The sequence below is a fragment of the Somniosus microcephalus genome, chromosome 32 (genome assembly GCF_052327205.1).
Source record: "Somniosus microcephalus isolate GS21.2 chromosome 32, FLI_Smic_1.0, whole genome shotgun sequence".
Lineage (NCBI taxonomy): Eukaryota > Metazoa > Chordata > Chondrichthyes > Squaliformes > Somniosidae > Somniosus > Somniosus microcephalus.
The window spans coordinates 17,374,842-17,397,399 of record NC_141018.1 but is presented as its reverse complement, the minus strand read 5'-3'; the positions used below and the strand labels follow the sequence as shown (position 1 = coordinate 17,397,399).

Here is a 22,558-nt window from a genome sequence, read left to right as displayed (position 1 = left end):
GAATGGCGGCGCAGGCTCGAATGGTCGGTTGGCCTGCTCCTATTTCTTCAGTTCTTATGTCACAGCAGAGTATCAGAAATCAGACACGTTGATGTTGGGCGTCCGAGTTTCTGAAGTGTGTTCGCTCAACCCATTAACGTAATTTCCTTTTTTTCTCTTTCAGAATATTTTTCGTGCAGCAGCAGCGAGAGGTAATCGAGGCTCGCTGTCCTGATGGGAGACCTCGCTCTCTGTAGCATCTCAGCACCTTAGCATGGAAACTGAAGCAATTGGACCTTTGACATTGGGGGATGGGGAGGCATGCGGCAGCCCGAACCCTTCCTCAATGTAGCTGTGACATCAAAACAGTCTTCAAGTAGTCCATTCCTCATTTCATCCCATCTTTCACTGTTATAACGTTGCCACTCGTAGCCGCCTCTGTGAGTGATCGAGGAGTAACATGTTTATTGGATAGTGCAGGACGCTGGGGCGTAATCTTCCTGACGAGAGGGAGCGACCATAGCGTGCGGCCAATAGAGTACAGGATGCTAGCGCTTGCCAGCCCTGATTTGTTAGCCTGGGACCAGTGGGTGAAGGGGCGAGCACTATTACCGTGGCCAAGGTCCATCTCCAAACTAATGGGTATACCGACAGTGTAAGCTACTAGTTAATTGCTGGGTATTAGAGACAGGATTCCCCGCTGGATTATTTAGGGAGCTTCAGTCTCCAAACCCACACTACAATGCACGGAACATGCCTTCAGCAGCTGGATCCGAGCATCCGTTCATTTTGACTGTTCTTCAACACAAGAAAATCAAGTTTCCAAGTGGATATTCTTTGTCCAAATCTGACTGTGGAGTAGTAAAGAGCCTGTCGCTAGATGATATCCTGCATGCAGCATGTACAGTATTGCATTTCACTAATATACAATGGGGAACTAGGAGAGAAAATGTTGGAGCCTGGGGGACAGGACGGGGTGGGGGGGGGGGGGGAATTTTCCTCAAGACTTTACAAAAAAAATCTTATTTTTGTTTTATATTGAAAACCAGAAGAGGTGTTTTGTATATTAAGAGCTGCTGTGCTCTGCTAAGACAGAGAGCGAACACACATTTAGAAGTATATGGGGCTCTTGCATTTTGGGGATTTTCTAGCTGGGGTAAGTATTGTGCCATCCAGTGACTCATTGCTGGTGATCTGTCCAAAGCTGCCAATGGGAAATATCCACTTTTGACACTTGTGTGTGTTGTGACGGTGAAATGAATTGACGAGGAATGGGAAAACGGAGAAACCGTCAGTGTTTAATAGGAGGCCAGACTTCTAATTAACCCTTTTTGAGTGCACAATATCCCCCCCCCCCCCCCCCCCCCCCCATTCTTTGGGAAGGAATCAGCCTGGTTCAGGCCAGTCACTACAAGTCATTGAACACTCGGACTGATATACACTATTTACAAAAGTATTTCCAGTGCCCTTTTTGTTGTGTATTGCTTTTGAAACGAGCAGTTACGCAACCTCGCCACGCTGCTTAATGACACAGCTATTCAAACTCTGTTCTAGGTTAGTCGCCAGTGTTGGACATTGTGGAGTTTGTGTTGCTCGCTGGCAGTGATGTTGATCTGCACCATGTACTTTGGAAGCGGGGAACTTTAGTCGGGAGTGAGGAATCATTGGGTGTGAGAGAGAGCCTTAGAATTTATACCAGTTCCCTGGCTCTCTTTGTAACGTGGCTTCCTCAAAGCTCAGCAGGTCCAGCCCGGTTAGGATTATGGATAACAAAGTAGGCCAGTGTGAGAGAGGGGAGAAGAGACTGATCGTGAAACATTTCGAAGCTTTCAATCAGCATTCTCCTTTACACAGTGCAGCCTCTGTGTCATTCAAGGACTGATGGATCAGTTTTAACGGTCATCAATAAACTTTCTGACCACAGACCTGGTAACGAGGACTGACGGCAGAAATGTTGCACTGGGATCCAAATGTCCTCGTCGGTAACTGGGGGAGACCTGTCGGTATTTGTATTACGTTCAGGTATGGGCCTATATACAGGCCAAAGAATAAGGACACACTACTGCTTGCCAGAGGCTGGCTGTGTTGGGTGGGGGGGGGGGGGGGAAGCAATTGTTTTTGTAAAAAAAAATTCCTAGTCTTCTCAAAATTACCATGTAATTTCTTGAAAGCATCAGTGTTAAAGCTGCAATGTAATTATTTATAGATCCATAATTAAAGGTGGCGACTGGTTTGTGTAACACGCTGTCGTTGTCATTGCGTCCATTTTCTTCAAATGTTTATATTGAAGCCACTGTTGTCCCATCAGAAAGGGGCCAACAAGAGCTCACTTTATGGGCTATGGCAAACCAAGTAAATTGGAGGTGGCATTTCAAAAACAGCCAGTGACGATCCTCTCTTGGCGGGGAGGATAGAGGGAAGGGATATAACTGGGGTGGTTTTTGAGGCCGCGTTAGCTCTGAGATACCGTGCTCGGTGATGGGAGTTTGGAATCGAGCTGCTTCTCAATGGCAACCTCGGTGATGGGATAATGGAGTCAGGCAGGTCCACAGTATTCCAGGGCGCTGTTGATGATTGACCAGCCAGAATGTTTCATTAATGGGACCTGGAGGGTTAGACAGGGATTACTTCTGACTTGCCTCCAGATAAGCAGTGCTCGACAATGCCCCATCAGACAGGGTGATCCTACTTGGACTAGCAGTGGCAAGGTACCATGAGGAAAGTCTTGTGCCTTTCTATCCACAATGGTAGAGACAGGTTAATATTTTAGTTTTAGATCTTTATTTCCATCATTTTATTTCAGAATTTCCAGTTTTTTTTCATTTAAACAGAAGCTCTGCCTGTCTGGATTCCCTGGTAGTTTGGGTTGAAGACTCGCGCCCGGTGATGAGTTTGCATGGGAGTCAGACACTTGGCTCACCGAAAAATAAAGCGCGCAAAGCGGAGGATGGTGAAGAGAATTGTAAATGTACTTTGGGTTTTAAAATGCAATCATCAGTTTCTTATTGGATCAATTGTAAACCTTCTGCAAATCCCCAAGGGTTAGGGAGGGGTGTTGAGCAATTCTTGGACGACGGCCACATTGTGTGTGTGTGTGTGGAACCTTGCACGGGTTTGATTCTTCATTAGCTGGAAACCAGTAAAAGGGTGTGCCCGTGTCTAGTGATTAATGCATTGTAACTTTGGGCTGTGTCCATCCCATCACAGTGTCTGCCTGTTCAGGGAACTGGTCATTTTCTAATCATTGCCATTTCACATTCTAATCAGTGAGCAGCCTGGAGGAGTAGTTTGTCATTTGCAGTAATGTAATGTCTAATGTAACATATTCTTCTAAATAAATGAAAACATGTGCATTTCTGCCACTCTCCCTCATCACTTCTCAACCAAAAATAGTTTCCTAGTGTAGCTCTGGCAGAGTGGTTGGTGGCTTGATGGTTTGGTGAAACGATTTCTAATTCCCGCAAAGCATAGCTGAAATAGAAACTGGCCGCCTTAATACTAAAGTGAGTAAAGTGAATCAGCCACATGCCTTGGTTACTAGCACACCCACGAGGCTCTCTGTTACTTTTTGGGGGGAGGGGAGGTAACTTGTTGTATTTGATAAAGATACTAGTACGGGTAATGAGTTCGATACCATGACAGTTTGGGACATTCCAATAATGTTAATGATGCTATCAAGTTCCCTCATGTTTGAATGTCCTGATTGCAGTCAAGTTGTGACTTTACGACACCGCACACACAGAGCATCTGTACAGTGGTATAACCATCCCCTGTACCTCACCCGACATGGTCAGTAACATCACGCCACCTCAACTGTCTACTGCTCCCATCAGTTGGTTTGGAGCCAGTGGCGATTGGTGAGTTACTTGCTAGCTCTTCTGAGTGTGATGGTGGGAGGTGATGTGAACTTGGGTATAAAGGAGGCAAGTCCTGCCTAGTTAAAGGAATGCTGTGGGGCTTCGGGGCAAGATTTTTTTTAAGAACTAGGAAAATAGAATTTGGCCCAATGAGACGGTTCATCAACTCTCTCAACCTCCCAGAGATGTGGAGGCTGACGCTCCTGATTTTGCTCATTTTAAGGCTGCACAAAATTCTGATTCCTACCTCACCCAAATTCTGAAAAATGGTTCCTACACTAGATTGAATAAGTTTAGGTGAAGAAGTCCCAGTTGATCTCATCTTTTGAGAATACCCAACCTGCCATCTTTCCATTACAACTTTGCCATCCTCCTGAACGGGAGGCAGGATTTTTGTTTGTCGAAGGATCCTGGAGCGCTGGCTCAGAGCCTCATGTGCTGCTCGATCCCACAACCATCTGCCCCATAGGCAAGAGTGCTACAAACTGAGCCAAGCTGACACTCATTTTACTTGTTCTTACTCTGAAGCTGCAGTGTGAAATGTAAATGAATATTTTAATTCAGACCAGACTTGGAGTTGGTGTATTTAACAAAAAAGAAAGATTTCAAAGTAGCAGCAACCCAGAAATGGCTGGTAGGAGAGTTTTTGCCTGAGAACACAGGGCATTTGAGGCTGTGGGCTCGCAGTAATGTACCAAAGACTCTGCTTCCTGGGCATGGTGTGATTGCAATGTGGCAACTGGTCCATAAGGAGCTGCAAGGACCATCGAAATAAAGCCCCCCACGGCCTTCAGCTCTGCCGTAGTGCGTACCTCAAATAGTCAACCAGTCTGTTCATTTGGTTTTTTTATTACTCCCCTGCACAAAACTCAAAGGCACAGTAAAAGTAAATGAATGTTAAATATTGCGTGCTTGGGGTGTGCGTCTATTCTTGGTGTGTTTACCTCGTGTTGTAACTTCTTACTTGGCTCCATCATTGACCACTGTGCTGTCAGCCGTCTAGGCCCGAAGCTCTGGAATTCCCCCTCTGAACATAAGAAATAGAAGCAGGAGTCGGCCATACGGTTCCTTGAGCCTGCTCTGCCATTCAATAAGATCATGGCTGATCATCGACCTCCACTCCACTTTCCTGTCCATATCCCTTGATTCTCCTGAGTCCAAAAATCTCCCTGTTGAAAATATTCAACTCTCCACCTCTCTTCCTTTAAGACACTCCTTAAAACCTACCTCTGACCAAGCTATTGGTCACCTGTCCTGATGTCTCCTCATTTAGCTCGGTGTCAATTTGTTTGTTTGATTACGATCCTGCGAAGCACTGGGACGTTTTACTACATTGAAGGCGCTATAAAAATGCAAGGTGTTCATCGTTGCTGTGTGATCTCCATTTGAGGCTCATTCCTTCTATCTGTGACTGTGTGCGAGGGGGATCCTTTACGATTGGCTCATTGCTTTCAGAGCACTTGCCGTTATTAGTGCAGAGCTGTCTGATGGCACAGGACAGCCATCAACATGAGTGCCAAGCAGCTGCTCCTGTGCTATTTCACTTGTACAATTTATGGAGGGCATCTTGTCACCATGCCCACTGCTGTCTCAACATAGGACAGTGAGCATCTAATGAGGCCTTGAAATCCTGCCAATCAATCTTGCCTATAACTACTCTCAAGACAAGTTGAAACTGGCTTTCTTTTATTCACTGGATGTGGGCATCACTGGCAAGGCCAGCATTTATTGCCCATCCCTGGTTGCCCTCAAGAGGGTGGTAAGCTGCCATTTTGAACCGCTGCCGTCTGTGGTGAAGATACTCTTAGTGCGGTTACGTAGGATGATTATAGCTCCAAGTCTGGATGGTGTGTGATATAGAGGAAACCATGGAGGTGGTGGTGTCCCCATGCACCTGCTGCTCTTCTCCTAGATGGTGGATGTCGCGGGTCTGGGAGGTGCTGCCGAAGGAGTCTTGGCGAGTTGCTGCAGTGCATCGTGTAGATGGTGCACACACCAGCCACGCTGCGCAGGTGGTGAAGGGAGTGAATGTTTAAGCTGGTGGATGGGGTAGGTTATGACTGTAGCTTTGAGTTTGAAGCCCAAAGCAGTTGAAGTACTTGAGATAAGAGGATCTCACTGTGTTTACACCCTGTGTAACAGAGTCTCCACTGGTATTGCCACATGGTCACTGGCTGCCTGCAGTGCATCTATCGTTCCGTGACGGCATTTGGGAAATGGCACTTCTGCCCCTCCCCCACCACCAACCAGTCATGCATTAGCTGGCCCCTCACCAACCACCAGCACTGTTGCACCTGTCTCACCCTCTGTACTTGCCCTGATTGTGTATCTGCTGGTGACTGCTTCCTGCTTCAACTGGGGGTATACGGTGATCTTTGTGTACTGGGGTTCTTGCTCTGTACACAATGTAGATTATACACTGAGTATATGAGCACACTTATCCAGCATGTAATGACGGCCACTGTATGTGGATATGCTGCTGCAACATCCTCTGCAAACCAAGGGGTCGAGTTTCCTCTTCAATCCCCTTTTACCTGCCTCACTTTCATTCCATTAATGGTGTTCTGATATATTGCTGGGCTGAGATGACGTACAGTGGGAAGAGGCACATGTGGAGCATAATCACTGGCACAGATCTGTTGGGCTGAATGACCGCTTAACAGTGGTTTATGCTCTAGGGATTTGGTCAACTTACACCCTCCAATCACAAGAGTGTTGTCTTTAACCAGTGGAGCTTAAACCATGCTTCCTACTGCACATTCCCATGGATAATTGAATTTGTTTGACCCTACTCTTCTTGTTTCTAATCCCTTGCTGCATTTTTAAATGTTTCACTGTGTGGCTTGTTTTTTTGCATGCATATCTTTGACAAATATGACTTCATTATGTGGATAAATGTCACATCCATGGGCTAACCATGTCCTTTCACTCCTCGCCACCATCCAGCTCTGGTGGTTGCCAGACAGTTGACTGTTTCTGTAACTTTACTCACATGTTCACTGAGATGTTAGTCGCTGTAGCACTGAAACCAGGATTAAGTAGCACTTGTACAAAAGCAAAATTACTGCGGATGCTGGCAATCTGAAATAAAAAGAGAAAATGCTGAAAATACGCAGCAGGCCGGGCAGCATCTGTGGAGAGAAACAGATGACCCTTCATCGACCTGAAACGTTAACTGTTTCTCTCTCCACAGATGCTGCCTGACCTGCTGAGTGTTTCCAGCGTTTTCATTTAAGTAGCACTTGATTAGGTTCATGTATTTGTGTGCACTTTTCTAAATCTGGTCTGTAAGACTCTCTTTGGTTACTAATATGAACAGTCATAAGTATGTAAGAATTAGGAGCAGGCCATACGGCCCCTCGAGCCTGTTCCATAAGATCATGGCTGATCATCAACCTCAACTCCACTTTCTATCCCGATCCCCATATTCTTCCATTCCCATAGAATTCAAAAATCTATCTCGGCCTTGAATATACTCCCTTTGGGGTAGAGAATTCCAAAGATTCACAACCCTCTGCAGAAATTCCTCCTTATCTCAGTCTTAATAGCCGACCCCTTATCCTGAGACTATGCCCCCTAGTTCTCGACTCACCAGCCAGGGGAAAGAACCTCTCACTCAGCATCTATCCCCCATAGAATTTTGTGTTTCAGTCCATTTTATCCTCCCCTCATGATGATGATGGTTTTAAATTATAATTTCAGTCTGTGATTGATTTTGTAAAAGTGGGCTGGGACTTTGCTGTTTGAATTTGGGCATCTTCTTACAGCTTTAGAGCTGTCTTTAAAAAACTCAGCCTGTTTTCTATGCAGTGCCTGTGTTGTGAAATGGAAACTACAACTGTTTCAGTTGTGAAATGGAACTCACCCCACTGGCAACCAGCCAGTGTGTATAAAACACATGATGAGCAGGCTGCCTGGAGCACTTTCTAATCACCAAGCGAGGAAGAGTAAAAACCAGTTTGTGAAACCCCAGCACATTAACGTTTATTTATGAAAAGTAATCAGGGAGGGAGAAAATTGTCGAGAAAGGACCAGCTGATCTGTGATATTTGACCATCTCGGATCCCGACAGCAACTTGAGTAAGAGCAGCACTTCCCATTTACTCCAGTGATGTGCACAGGTGGTGCTGCGTCTAGCCTCGTGTTCCGGCACGGATTTCCATAGTTCAGGCTGGTTGCAGCGCTGAATACACAAATTAAATGTAAATGAGGAAAATCTGTTCTAGCAATTAATTTTATTCCGGTTACATAGACGTTGAGCAGGGAGCTTATTCCCCTCCCTCATTTAATATGCTTCCAATACGTCGCTTGGGAAGATAATACATTGTCGTTATCATTTCAGCCGTGATTGGGGCTGAACTGCTTCAACTCAACTATTTTGCTTTTGCGATGGAGACTGGTGCATGACACACAGAGGGGCTTTTAAAAAATAAAAAAAACTGCTTTCCTATATATTTAGATTTTTTTTCCTTCCCCACCTCTTGTGATACTGTGTTTGGGCATCTGCCCATATTGAAAAAAGTCAGCCGTATTGACACTGCTTTTTTTCCCTCTTCCGTTGTGGGGAAGTGCTTGATCGGTCAGTGCACAATGCCTCCTTGCAAAGGCACATTTGAGACACGGAATGTGATGCAGTGTACCATGATTGGGCCACGGTAATTTTTGCTTTAGAATCGGGGAAACTATTCAGTTGATTTCTAGACACTTGCCTGAAATCAAAGCTGCATTTATTCAGTCGCTTTGTCATTGCAAAAAAGGTTTAATTCCATTAGTCATCATGAACATTTTTGAATTTACTGACTCTTAAATGCTTTGAAAGTGCCGTTTGGCACGAGCAGGTGGGGAAGTCTACAGGTGCACACATTTTCCCCCTGGGCTGGAGAATTGAATGGGAACCAGGCCTGGCTGGAATCAATCCTGCAGGTAAACAGTTCAAAACCAGTAAATGTATCCGAAAGGAAATCGCTGCTGCTCTATTTGCCCTGATAATTGGGATGCGGTGTGCAGCCAGTGTTAAGGAAAGGTGGAATGGGTGGTGTGCTCGATAACATCACCCGTCCTCAGCCCATCTGCCGCTGAAACCCTCATCCCCGATTTTGTTACCTTCCGCCTCGACTGTTCTAATGCTCTCCTGGCCGCCTTCTACCCTCCATAAACTTGTACAAATCTCTGCTGCCCATATGCTAACTCGCACCAAGCCCCGTTCACCCCTGTGCTTGCTGACCTGCATTGGCTTGCCAGTCCGGCAAAAGCCTCTATTTTAAAATTTTCACATACCTCCATGGTCTTGCACCTCCCCTATCTCTCTAGCCTTCTCCAACCCTCGGAGAACACTGCGTTCCTCCAATTCTTGCCACTGGCGCATCCCTGACTCCCTTCGCTCTTCCATTGGTGGCCGTGCCTTCAGCTGCGGCCTGAAGCTCTGGCATTCCCTTCCTAAACCTCTCCTTTAAGACGCTCCTTAAAATCTATCTCTTTGGTAAGCTTTTGGTCACTCATCCAAATATCTCATTCTTTGATTAGTGCCATTTTTTTGTCTGCTTATGCTCTGGTGAAGCACTGTGGGCTGTTTTACGATGTTAATGGTGCTGTATAACAAGCTGCTGAGCCACCACATTCCACCTTCAGTCACACATGAAAACTTGCAAATAACTTAATCACACTCTGGGTGCAAACAGTAGGGATCTGTAGGAAATTATCAGGCCATAGATTTTTTGTGCAGAGTGAAGACATTTTGTATTAATTTCATTAAATAGTGCTGTTCTGCACAGTATTCTTGATTGTGCTATATTTAGAAACTCTTTTATTAAGAAGTTTCTTTATAAAGTATCAAGGTCGATCAAGTGCGAGTCCTAGATCAGAGAATGAGCAGCAGCGAGCGGATCTGAAACGGAGTGAAGGACAGCTCGATTTGAAAGTCAGTGATGGGGAGAGGCTTGGCTGCCACAGGTCGCTCCAGGAGATCACACCTACAGAGAGTAGAAATAAAATTTAAGCTGCAGCTGTCACACAGCAAAGGAAGCCCAGGGCGGTCGCAGTATAATCACTGCTCAATTAACATTGTTTTATTCATTAAAAGTGACGAGGGATAGTTAGAGCTGGAATTACGCTGCAAGCCCAAATGCATAATCTCCTGCGTCAATTCAGGAATAAAGAGAATCATGAATTCTCACATCCATTTCATGGTGTACAGATTGAAGGAAAGGATGTCCATACAAGACTCCCAAAACAAGCGCTCTACTCGGAGCTCCGGCACGGCAACAGAGCCGCAGGTGGGCAGAGGAAACGCTTCAAGGACAAAGCCTCCTTGAAAAAGTGTAAAATCCCCACCGACACCTGGGAATCCCTGGCCCAAGACCGCACAAAGTGGAGGAGAAGCATCCGGGAAGGAGCCAAACACCTCGAGTCTCTTCGCCGGGAGCAAGCGGAAGCCGAGTGCACGTCAACCCAAGCACCGTCTGCTGCACCTGTGACAGAGACTGTAGGTCCCGCATTGGACTCATCAGTCACCTGCGAACTCATTTTTAATGTGGAAGCAAGTCATCCTCGGTTCCGAGGGACTGCCTAAGCTGGTTGTGGGAGCTTGCTGTGTGCAAATTGACTGCTGCCTTTCCTACATTACAACAACTTCAAAAGTACTTCAATGGCTGTGTAAAGCGCTTTGGGATATCCTGAGGTTGTGAAAGGCCCTATATAAATGCAAGTTCTTTTAATAACTAGTGATTGCAACGGTTCTACCTGGCAGGAGTAGGACTAACATCTATGTTGATGCAATTTATTGGAGAAGTCACAAACTATGTCTATTACTGCAGTGACCGCCACTTACCAGATTGCTTGCTTAACAGGAAGTGAAGTGTGCAACCATGTGACCACGGTGCTGCCATGTGACTCATACAGCCTAATTACCAGGGCACGTTTCCTGTCTTCAGCCTATTGGAGAAACATTCAATGGGTCAGTTCACAAAATATTTGCCTCCCTCCACGGCTCAAGCCTCCAGCACCGTGGGAGCATAGCTCAGGTACAGCAGTGAGAAATACCCACTATATTTCACCTGCCGATCTTCCCACCTCCAGCATTCAACTTGTAAAACAACCTTCTCGGCCCTCCAACGTGTGCTACCACCTGCTACAGAACAGCACTGATAGCATCCAAGAGGTTCGCTGTTCAAACCACAACCAGCCTACTGGCTGAAAGAGGAAGATGTTGGGGCGATCAATTTAAAGAGTTAAAAAAACCACAGGTACTGTCTGAACCTGTGACACCATCTAGAAAGTTTTTACGTTATTGTAAATTAAATGGATGTTAAAGATCAGCTTGTACCGATCTCCTCCAATAGTTACCTGTTTAATAGTTTCCAAAATGACAGCAGGAGACTGGATGGAGAAGGCACTCCAGGAGCTGGAGGTACTGACACTGGGTTCAGCAGGTACAATATGCAAGGGGTAGTTGATGTTGTACGCAAACTGAATCACATCGGCCTCTTGGAAAGAACCTGCAGGGGAAACAGTACAGGCCAAGTTAGGACAAGGACTACAACAGGAATCTTCTTTGGGTGGGACCAGGGGAAAAACAGATACCAACATGTTTAAGAAATATCGAAAAATAGGAGGCCATTCGAGCCTGCTCCACCATTCAGTATGGTCATGGCTGATCCTCTATCTCAATACCATATTCCCGCTCTCTCCCCATACCCCTTGATGCCTTTTGTGTCTAGAAATCTATCTCCTTAAATATATTCAGTGACTTGGCCTCCACAGCCTTCTGTGGTAGAGAATTCCACAGGTTCACCACCCTCTGAGTGAAGAAATTTCTCCTCATCTCAGTCCTAAATGTCCTACCCCGTATCCCGAGACTGTGACCCCCCCCCCCAGCCAGGGGAAACATCCTCCCTGCACACAGTCTGTCTAGCCTGGTCAGAATTGTATACATTTCAATGAGATCCCCTCTCATTCTTCTAAACTCTAGTGAATACAGGCCCAATCGCTCCTCATATGACAATCCTGCCATCCCAGAAATCAGTCCGGTGAACCTTCGTTGCACTTCCTATGGCAAATATATCCTTTCTTAGGTAACAAGACCAAAACTGCACACAGTACTCCAAGTGTGGTCTGATTTGGTTCAACACCAGGTTAGGCATCCAAAACTCCAATCAGTATTATTGGGTCAGGGATATAAAACACATGCTCAGTATAGGAGTGGTGATTGCACATAGCCACAGGGTTGTCTAACAGCACAAAGCTACTTGTAAGTCCATAAACTGTGCCTCGATATTGCAAGCTTGCACCAGAGCCAGTATGCTACCCCTCCATGTACTATTTCTGCACCAGGTCTGGTAGCCCTTCATGCCACTTGCCTGCAGAACACATTGGATGCTCCTCTGTAGAGAGTGATTTTCACTGCTACACGTCCGCTAACCCTTCATTGGGTGTCTGCACAGATACAGGCTCATGTAACAGCACCTAAATCAATCTATATCTGTGCAATCTGTCTGTAAGGTATACAGACCATATCTGTGCAGGCAATCTGTATCCAAGTAAATCACCAACATTATTGGGCATTTACCTCGATAGAATTGACACAATCCCGGAGGAGTGTGAGCAAAGAGTAGGAACAGAGGAACGAGAGAGAGAGAGATAGACAACAGTCCAATGAACAAAAGGTTTACTTACTTGGAATAAGTTAATTCAAAATTCAGTCTGCTTCTGTAAGTGGGCGGCGTGCCAATCTGTTACACATGTGGTGGGATTTTATATTAACCTCTTCTCCGAGGAGTGTTTGGTGCTCCTGCCCCCACCCCCCAAGTCAGGTGGTTATGGGTTCAAGCTCCACTCCAGGACTTGAGCACATTATCTAGGATGACACTTTTGTGCTGAATTGCCAGAGGTGCCCTTGCTGGCTAAGACATTAAACTCCAGCCCGGTCTGCCTGATTCTTTGTTTCAGGTGGTTGTTAAGTATCCCATGGCACTAATGTAAAGAGCAAGGAGTCCTCCAGGTGTCCAGGCCAACATCCCTCCCTAACTCCAACAGAGTAACTGATCAATTGTCTCATTGCTGTGTGTGTGATCTTGCTGTGCACGCAGGGCTGCTGCAGTTACCTGCATTACAGTCACTGTAATTCAAAATAATTTGTGAAGCGCTTTGAAGTTTGTGAGGGCTGTGATAAGGCCCCATACACAAGGCAAGTCTTACTCTCAGCACCCCTGTGCAATGCATTGTTAGTGTGAACATGAAAATACAGCAGGCATATTCATCAGTGAAAGAGGTAAGCTCACTGCAGCCCATTTACCTGTGTGGGGCATGATAGCGTAAGTGAACTGATGATGGCCCATATCTGCCATGGCATCCGGTGCTTTTGGAGCTCGCAAACTGCAAATAAAGACAAAATCATGAAGATAGCCAGTGGGTTGAGGTTGACTGGAAGTGTCGACATTTAACTGCAAAAGCATATGCACATCAAGCAATGAATATACCTTTCAGGGTGTCCCACTATGGGTTTGATACCGGCAGTCTGATGTCTACTTTTCTACCTCTGCTGAAAACAGACAGGTAACCACTCCGTACTGATACCATCGCCCTGGACCGACACGGCACCGATACCATCGCCCTGGACCGATACAGCACGGACACCATCGCCCTGTACCGATACAGCACCGACACCATCGCCCTGTACCGATACAGCACCGACACCATCGCCCTGTACCGGTACAGCACCGATACCATCGCCCTGCACCGATACAGCACTGATACCATCGCCCTGTACCGATACAGCACTGACACCATCGCCTGTACCGATACAGCACTGACACTATCGCCCTGTACCGATACAGCACCGACACCATCGCCCTGTACCGATACAGCACGGACACCATCGCCCTGTACCGATACAGCACCGACACCATCGCCCTGTACCGATACAGCACCGACACCATCGCCCTGCACCGATACAGCACGGACACCATCGCCCTGTACCGATACAGCACTGATACCATCGCCCTGTACCGACACAGCACCGACACCATCGCCCTGTACCGATACAGCACTGACACTATCGCCCTGTACCGATACAGCACTGATACCATCGCCCTGTACCGATACAGCACTGACACCATCGCCTGTACCGATACAGCACTGACACCATCGCCCTGTACCGATACAGCACTGACACCATCGCCCTGTACCGATACAGCACTGACACCATCGCCCTGCACCGATACAGCACGGACACCATCGCCCTGTACCGATACAGCACTGATACCATCGCCCTGTACCGACACAGCACCGACACCATCGCCCTGTACCGATACAGCACTGACACTATCGCCCTGTACCGATACAGCACGGACACCATCGCCCTGTACCGATACAGCACCGACACCATCGCCCTGTACCGATACAGCACTGATACCATTGCCCTGTACCGATACAGCACCGACACCATCACCCTGTACCGATACAGCACTGATACCGATACAGCACTGACACCATCGCCCTGTACCGATACAGCACTGATACCATCGCCCTGTACCGATACAGCACCGACACCATCGCCCTGTACCGATACAGCACCGACACCATCACCCTGTACCGATACAGCACTGATACCGATACAGCACTGACACCATCGCCCTGTACCGATACAGCACTGATACCATCGCCCTGTACCGATACAGCACCGACACCATCGCCCTGTACCGATACAGCACCGACACCATCACCCTGTACCGATACAGCACTGATACCGATACAGCACTGATACCATCGCCCTGTACCGATACAGCACCGACACCATTGCCCTGTACCGACACAGCACCGACACCATCGCCCTGTACCGATACAGCACAGACACCATCGCCCTGTACCGATACAGCACTGATACCGATACAGCACTGACACCATCGCCCTGTACCGATACAGCACTGATACCATCGCCCTGTACCGATACAGCACCGACACCATCGCCCTGTACCGATACAGCACCGACACCATCACCCTGTACCGATACAGCACTGATACCGATACAGCACTGACACCATCGCCCTGTACCGATACAGCACTGATACCATCGCCCTGTACCGATACAGCACCGACACCATCGCCCTGTACCGATACAGCACCGACACCATCACCCTGTACCGATACAGCACTGATACCGATACAGCACTGATACCATCGCCCTGTACCGATACAGCACCGACACCATCGCCCTGTACCGATACAGCACTGACACCATCGCCTGTACCGATACAGCACTGACACCATCGCCCTGTACCGATACAGCACTGACACCATCGCCCTGTACCGATACAGCACTGACACCATCGCCCTGCACCGATACAGCACGGACACCATCGCCCTGTACCGATACAGCACTGATACCATCGCCCTGTACCGACACAGCACCGACACCATCGCCCTGTACCGATACAGCACAGACACCATCGCCCTGTACCGATACAGCACCGACACCATCGCCCTGTACTGATACAGCACTGACACCATCAGCAGCTGGTCTTTTCCTGCCCATCATTGTCAGGTGTGTGTAGTGTTGTTAAACTCACCCATGCACAGGAGGAAGTTCGAATCTTAGATTTTCTAATTGCTCACCCAATTCTCGCTGCCTGGTTCAGTTATTCCTGCAACAACTAACCCAAGTGCCCCTTGATGATTTCAGGGCCATTTTGCCCAGTATCTGTGAGTCAAGTTCTGGGTTCCCAACAGTCCGGCAAACCCATCCTCTCATTCCCTCCCTAAAACAGAGCTGGGTTCTGATGCGCCTGCTGCGCTGGCCAGCCTGAAGATATACAAAGATCTGGTGATCATCAGAAAATTAGACTAAATTTAAAGCTTAGCACAGCTCACACAGTCAGTCCCTCACTCCTGTCTGATCCCAGCCCCATTCCCTCGCAATCCTGGTTTGATCATTCACGGGCTTATATAGTGAACAGTGAATGGAGCTGCTGTACAATGTACATATACATAAAATAACTGCCCGTGACTTATATTAGCTGTTGCTTGGGACAGCAAAGTGTGGCTACTATAGACAGGTGGGCACTTTATAAATACGATTAAATACAGGTTCCACGACATGTTCATTCAACATAACCCATCCCATAAGGGTAGGATAGTATAGTGGTTATGTTACAGGGCTAATAACCCGGAGACATAAGTTCAAGTCCCACGGCAGCTGGGGAATTTAAATTCAGTTAATTAAATAAATCTAGAATAAAAATGGTGACCATGAAACCACTGGATTGTCATAAAAACCCATTTGGTTCACTAATGCCCTTTAGGAAGGAAATCTGCCGTCCTTACCCAGTCTGACAACGTGAATGAATTATAAAAACCCTCTGATAGTTCCTTTCGTGTGGGTTGGAATTAAACCCAGGCCCAAATTATGAGAGATTTTCAATCACTTTGCACTGTATTTTATCAGATCCCCCCACTCACATACTCACTTAGACACATTTACAGATCACAATACTGCCATTGACGCCAATAATCCTAATTTTTATCGAGTACTTACAGGGATAGTGTCATTATGTTTCGATGCACTGAATATCCGTACTTGCAGTCATTCAGCAATGCCACACCAAAGCCATGCTCCGACAGATCGGCCCACTTGTGCCCCCAGACCTAGGCAACAAAAGGAAGTTATTTTCTCCTGCACCATTGCTAAAATGAAGCATCTCACTTTCAGGACTGGAGTACCCGAGGTCCTTTTGGAATATTTAACGCAGCTTTAGTTAAAAATAACTTGAACTTCTCCGAATCAGGAAAAGGAGCAGAAAGGATTTACTTTCTCTCCTCAGACTGTGCACATCCTCCGGTTCAGGGCGCAGGTGGATGACTTCCTCCTAGGCCTCGCTCGATCCTGCTCCAAGTTGATCATTAGAAGGGTGATCTTAAACACCTCAATTAGATCACCTCTTAATCTTCTGCACTCAAGGGAATACAAGCCTAGTCTATGCAACCTGTCTTCATAATTTAACCCTTTTAGCCCCGGCATCATAGATGCATTTAAGGGGAAGCTAGATAAGTACATGGGGGAGAAAGGAACAGGTGGTTATGTGGGTAGGGTGAGATGAAATAGTGAGGGAGAATGTTTGTGTGGCCTGTTAACACCGGCACAGACCTGTTGGGCCAAATGGCCTGTTTCTGTGCTGTACACTGGGTGTAACAGCTGTGGATATTTTCTGATTCTCCTCGCTTCACTGGTAGGCGCTCAGCTCCCAGGGCAGCCCAGTGGTGACCAGGAATTCAGCAACACGGGGTGATCATCGCTGAAACACCAAGAAATAGAAAAGATTAATCGAATACTATTGAACTCTGCAAGGAGCAATGTCACAAACACCTTTACGTGTTCATCACCCACCCCTCCCTTCAGAGGGTGACTCTTGCCTGGTTTTTCCTTCTCCCGCCCCTATAGAGGATTGTGTCCTTCTCCCAAACGGCCCGTCCAGCCAGTGCTTTCTAGCGAGAAGCTGGAGAATGTGCCACGCACATTCCTTTGTGCACTGTCAGCTCAATCTCCATTTATTAAGCACAAGGAAATGCCCATTCCCACACCATATGGAAAAGAATGACTGCTTAAAAAAAAGTGATAAACATGTAACTTATCATCAGCTGTTGGAGTCATGCACAGGAGTGGCTGAATAACTGCAAGAACAAAAACATATGACATGAACTGGCAGATGGTGAAACTAGAATTAAGGGATTCTTTCTTCAAGCTTAGTTGGCTTGGAGCTGTCAAAAAATAAGTCATGATTGAGCTGGGCTGTGATGCCCCGCAGTCAGTCAGCCTGCCAGCACTCACTAACTAGCCTCAGACAACAAGAGTGGGCACCTGGGCGAAATATCAGAGGATGGCTGGTGTCCGACACACCCCAGTTTGCAGCAGAGAGGGTGGAAAATGGATTTAAAGAAACACGTGGACTGCCGTAGCTGAACTTTGGGTCAGTCTTTGGGTCATAATCTTCAAAGTGAAGGGCGCAGTCAGTTTCAGGTCAGGAAAGAGCAAAAAGTGCACTGGATTGAAATATGAGATTAGAATCTCCGAGTTGAAATGTCATTTCAAGCTGAGCAGATTGCTACTTGTAAACAACGTACATTTATACGCTCTACAGTTTAGAAGAGTGAGAGGTGATCTCATTGAAACACAAAATTCTTACAGGGCTTGACAGGGAGGATGTTTCCCCTGGCTGGGGAGTCTAGAACCAGGGGTCACAGTCTCAGAATAAGGGGTCGGCCATTTCGGACTGAGATGAGGAGAAATTTCTTCACTCGGAGGGTGGTGAATCTTTGGAGTTCTCTACCCCAGAAGGCTGTGGAGGCTCATTGAGTATATTCAAGACAGCGATTGATAGATTTTTGGATATTAAGGGAATCAAGGGATATGGGGATAGTGCAGGAAAGTGGAGATGAGGTAGAAGATCAGCCATGATCTCATTGAATGGCAGAGCAGGCTCGAAGGGCCGACTCCTGCTCCTAATTCTTATCTAGCGCCTTTAACATAGTAAAACGTCCCAAGGCACTTATTCAAATTCAAAAATTGTTCTTTCTCCATAAACCCTCAGTCAGCGGTGCTGGTAAAGTGAGATTCCGAATATAGCACAGTGTTGCTCAGGCAAATCTGGAGCTCCAACAGGTTCTTTAGGGTCTGCAATGCTTCCATTCTTCTGCATTGTACAATATCCCCTGGCTTCAAGCTGATGTATTTAAAAAGTCTCATCATCAGAACCATTCTCAAAATTCAGATCTTTGCAAAGGCTTCTTTGCAAGTTTTTGTTTTCATCTGCTGCTCATTGCATGCCTCTGTTACCTTGAGACTCGACGATTCCATCTCGCCTTGAACCCTCCATAAACTTCAGCTCATCCAAAACTCTGCCGCCCCGTGTCCTACCTCGCACCGAGTCCCGTTCACCCATCACCCCCTGTGCTCGCTGACCTACATTGGCTCCCCAGTCCGGCAACGCAGCGACTTAAAAAATGAAATCCTTGTTTTCAAATCCCTCCGTGGCCTTCATTGGCGGTCATGCATTCAGCTACCTGGGCCCTAAGCTCTGGAATTCCCTTCCTAAAGCTCTCCACCTCTTTATCCTCCTTTAAGATGCTACTTAAAACTACTCTTTGACCAAGCTTTTGGTATTACCTGTCGTAATATCTCATGAGGCGCGGCGTCAAATTTTGTTTTATATCGCTCCTGTGAAGCACCTTGGGACGCTTTACTATGTTAAAGGCGCTATGGAAATGCAAGATGTTGCTGTTGTTTTGGTTGACATAAAAAGAGAAGTATTTTAGTTTAGAAGAGTGGAGGTTGGTGTTATCATTGTAGAAAGTGACTCAGAGGTGTTGCTGAGCCTAACTGTGAGGGAACCGAACATCAGCGGCCACATTCACGAAGCCAGGATGCTTCAATGAGCTTGTCATTTCGACTGAGTGCACGTTAATTCAGAGTGTCAGATCAATGATTCCTCCCAAAAGACGTCATCAGCACTCACTGGGTCAACAAAAATGTCCCGAAAAATAACAGGGATTCACAGGGGAAGGCGTGGGCTGAAGGTGATCATATATATTCCATAACAGCAGCAGGTCATCTACCCACTCTGAGAAACGGCTCCTGTCGCAGGGCAAGTGATGTTTTTATCTTCTAAATATCTAGCTCTTGAAATGTCTTCAACTTAAATCAGAATATGATCTTTTTCATCTCCTTGACAGCCTCTGTGTACCGACCAATTATTGCGACACGTGATTTGGAGACACACACGTCAACACGATTAGGAAGAAGCGACTAATGTAACAAACATTTCAGACTGAGCAACTGAGGACACGGCCAAATATAGTGAGGATATTAGAAGCTCTTTGCAGGAGTATGAAATAAGACAAGGCAGCAGCCATTTCCATACACAGCAACCTAGCAAAGCTGGAAAAGCTGACCAAGAGTTTTAACAAAGCTGACAGCTCCATGGCCCTGACTATAAGCGTATGGTATGTGAAAACAAGTAGGTAACTTCAACTGCAAAGCACACCCACATCCCATCATTTGCATTGGAGGGGAAAAAACCTAAAAAGCACAAAAGGACAGTGTACACCAGGAGCGAATTTAGAAATTTCTGATGGGGCTGCGAGTCTTGAAGGTGTAAGGCTCCTCTTCTGAGGTGGGAATCTGCAGGAATACCTCAAACCTCCCTCCCTCCTGCTCAAAAGAAAATGTTGATTTTTGAAACTATTTTCAGCATTTTGGAGCCTACTGTAATTCTGCTTTTCACATCAAAAATAATTGCAGGTATTTCAAACGCCAAAGTACAGATTTCAGTACAGCCATATAGAGTCCAGTCCCTTCCAGTGGGAATGCAGCCCATGTACACTGTGTTGCCTTGTGAACTGAAACCTTTTACAACATGCACCTGCATCCAACCCAACAGCTTAAAATGTCAGCTAGACCCTGGTGTGAACAGAGCGGGAGAGCGAGAGTGACTGTTCCAGTGGGACCCGAGGCAGATCAGCAGGGCAGGAGAGAGTTGTGTGAAATTATAATTGCGCTGCGTGTACAATTCCTATAAATATTTTAAACACAAATTATGAAAAAAATATCACTAGGGTTCACATCAGCTGCCTTGGAATTACCATGTTCGATTACAGTAGAGCCTGCGGACCTGACTCAGACATGTTCCACACGAACTTACTGCTACTCTTTTCTTTCAACTACAACCCCTTAGTGTGATCCAGAAGTATCACAGAAATATGCGGACACACGGGACAAATTACTTCTCCACTGTAAATGCTCACTGCACAGTCTCGCCAGCCCTGCGTCGCTGAGCACACAACCCATAGAAACATAGAAGATAGGAGCAGGAGTAGGCCATTCGGCCCCTCGAGCCTGTTCTGCCATTTAATGAGATCATGGCTGATCATCCAAATTCAGTACCCTGTCCCTGCTTTCTCCCCATATCCCTTGATCCCTTCAGCCTTAAGAAATATATCCAACTCCTTCTTGAATATATTTAATAAGTTGGCCTCAATTGCCTTCTGTGGTAGAGAATTCCACAGGTTCACCACTCTCTGGGTGAAGAAATTCCTCCTCATCTCAGTCCTAAATGGCTTACCCCTTTATCCTTAGACTGTGACCCCTGGTTCTGGACTCCCCCGCCATCGGGAACATCCTTCCTGCATCTAGTCCTGTTAGAATTTTATAAGTTTCAATGAGATCCCCTCTCATTCTTCTAAACTCTAGTGAATATAAGCCTAATCGACCCAATCTCTCTTCATACTTCATTCCTGCCATCCCAGGTATCAGTCTGGTGAATCTTCGCTGCACTCCCTCCATGGCAAGAACATCCTTCCTCAGATAAGGCGACCAAAACTGCACACAATACTCAAGGTGTGGTCTCACCAAGGCCCTGTACAACTGCAGCAAGACATCCTTGCTCCTGTACTCAAATCCTCTCGCTATGAAGGCCAACATACCATTTGCCTTCTTAACCGCCTGCTGCACCTGCATGCTTACCTTCTGCGACTGGTGCACAAGGACACCCAGGTCTCGTTGCACTTCCCCTTTTCCCAATCTATTGCTGTTCAGATAATAATCTGCCTTCCTGTTTTTGCCACCAAAGTGGATAACCTCGCATTTATCCACATTATACTGCATCTGCCATGCATCTGCCTGATCACCCAACCTGTCCAAATCATACTGGAGTTTCTCTGCATCCTCCTCACAGCACACACGCCACCCAGCTTTGTGTCGTCTGCAAACTTGGAGATATTACATCTAGTTCCCTCGTCTAGATCATTAATATACATTGTGAATAACTGGGGTCCTAGTACCGATCCCTGCGGTACCCCACTAGTCACTGCCATTTCTTTGTTCCCCATTATAAATTCCCCTGATTCTGACTGCAAGGGACCTACGCTTGACTTCACCAATCTTTTTCTCTTCACATATCTATAGCTTTTATGTTCCCTGAAAGCTTACTCTCATATTCTATTTTCCCCCTCTTAATTAATCCCTTTGTCCTCCTTTGCTGAATCCGAAACTGCTCCCAATCCTCAGGTTTGCTGCTTTTTCTGGCCAATTTATATGTCCTCTCCTTGGATCTTATGCTATCCCTAATTTCCCTTGTTAGCCACGGTTGAGTCATCTTTTTTGTTTTATTTTTATGCCAAACAGTGATGAACAAATTCTGTAGTTCATCCATGCGATCTTTAAATGTTTGCCATTGCCTATCCACCGTCAACCCTTTAAGTAATGTTCCCCAATCCATCCTAGCCAACTCGCGCCTCATACCATCGTAGTTTCCTTTATTTAAATTCAGGACCCTAGTCTCTTGAGTCAACTACTTCACTCTCCATCTTAATGAAGAATTCTATCATATTATGATCGCTCCTCCCCAAGGGGCCTCGCACAACAACATCTTCATGCTTGTTTGCAGTCCAAGCTGTTGATTGCAGTCGACCTTTGCATCCTGTTAAATACTGGTTTCAGTGCCGCTACTCACCTCTGATCTCAGTTACCACCCTAATTAATGTGGCTGCTGAGGTACAAAGGCCATATGCGGGCTACATTAGCAACATATTTCTGAAAGATCAGTATATTTAGCAGAGGAGTTTTTCGTACATGCAGAAGGACATCTTCCACTCGTGCTTCATTTTCAATAGTTGAAGAAGCTGCCGAGCTTCTCCTCGACCTTAGAGGTGCAGAAAGATTTAAGATCGAAAAACCACTG

General features: G+C 46.5%; 2 protein-coding genes across 4 annotated transcripts in view; one reads left to right on the top strand and one right to left on the bottom strand.

The window, feature by feature from the left end:
- Positions 1-3,336, top strand: part of LOC147097306 (sorting nexin-27-like) — a 138,986-nt gene extending 135,650 nt beyond the window's left edge. For both annotated transcript variants that reach the window (XM_085972163.1, XM_085972164.1), the window contains exon 13: positions 164-3,336. In XM_085972163.1, coding sequence (XP_085828289.1) covers positions 164-214 — 51 coding nt within the window. In that variant the 3' untranslated portion in view covers positions 215-3,336. The remainder of the gene's footprint in view (positions 1-163) is intronic.
- Positions 1,320-22,558, bottom strand: part of man2c1 (mannosidase, alpha, class 2C, member 1) — an 88,615-nt gene continuing 67,376 nt past the window's right edge. Inside the window, exons 22-26 of one of the 2 annotated variants that reach the window (XM_085972162.1) lie at positions 16,363-16,472; positions 13,126-13,205; positions 11,178-11,329; positions 10,663-10,766; positions 1,320-9,805 (exon numbers count right to left, since the gene is read on the bottom strand). In XM_085972162.1, the coding sequence (XP_085828288.1) occupies positions 9,694-9,805; positions 10,663-10,766; positions 11,178-11,329; positions 13,126-13,205; positions 16,363-16,472 (558 nt within the window). In that variant the 3' untranslated portion in view covers positions 1,320-9,693. Of the gene's footprint in view, positions 9,806-10,662; positions 10,767-11,177; positions 11,330-13,125; positions 13,206-16,362; positions 16,473-16,971; positions 17,120-22,558 lie in introns of those variants that run through there. The other variant, XR_015074352.1, reaches the window with a different exon arrangement.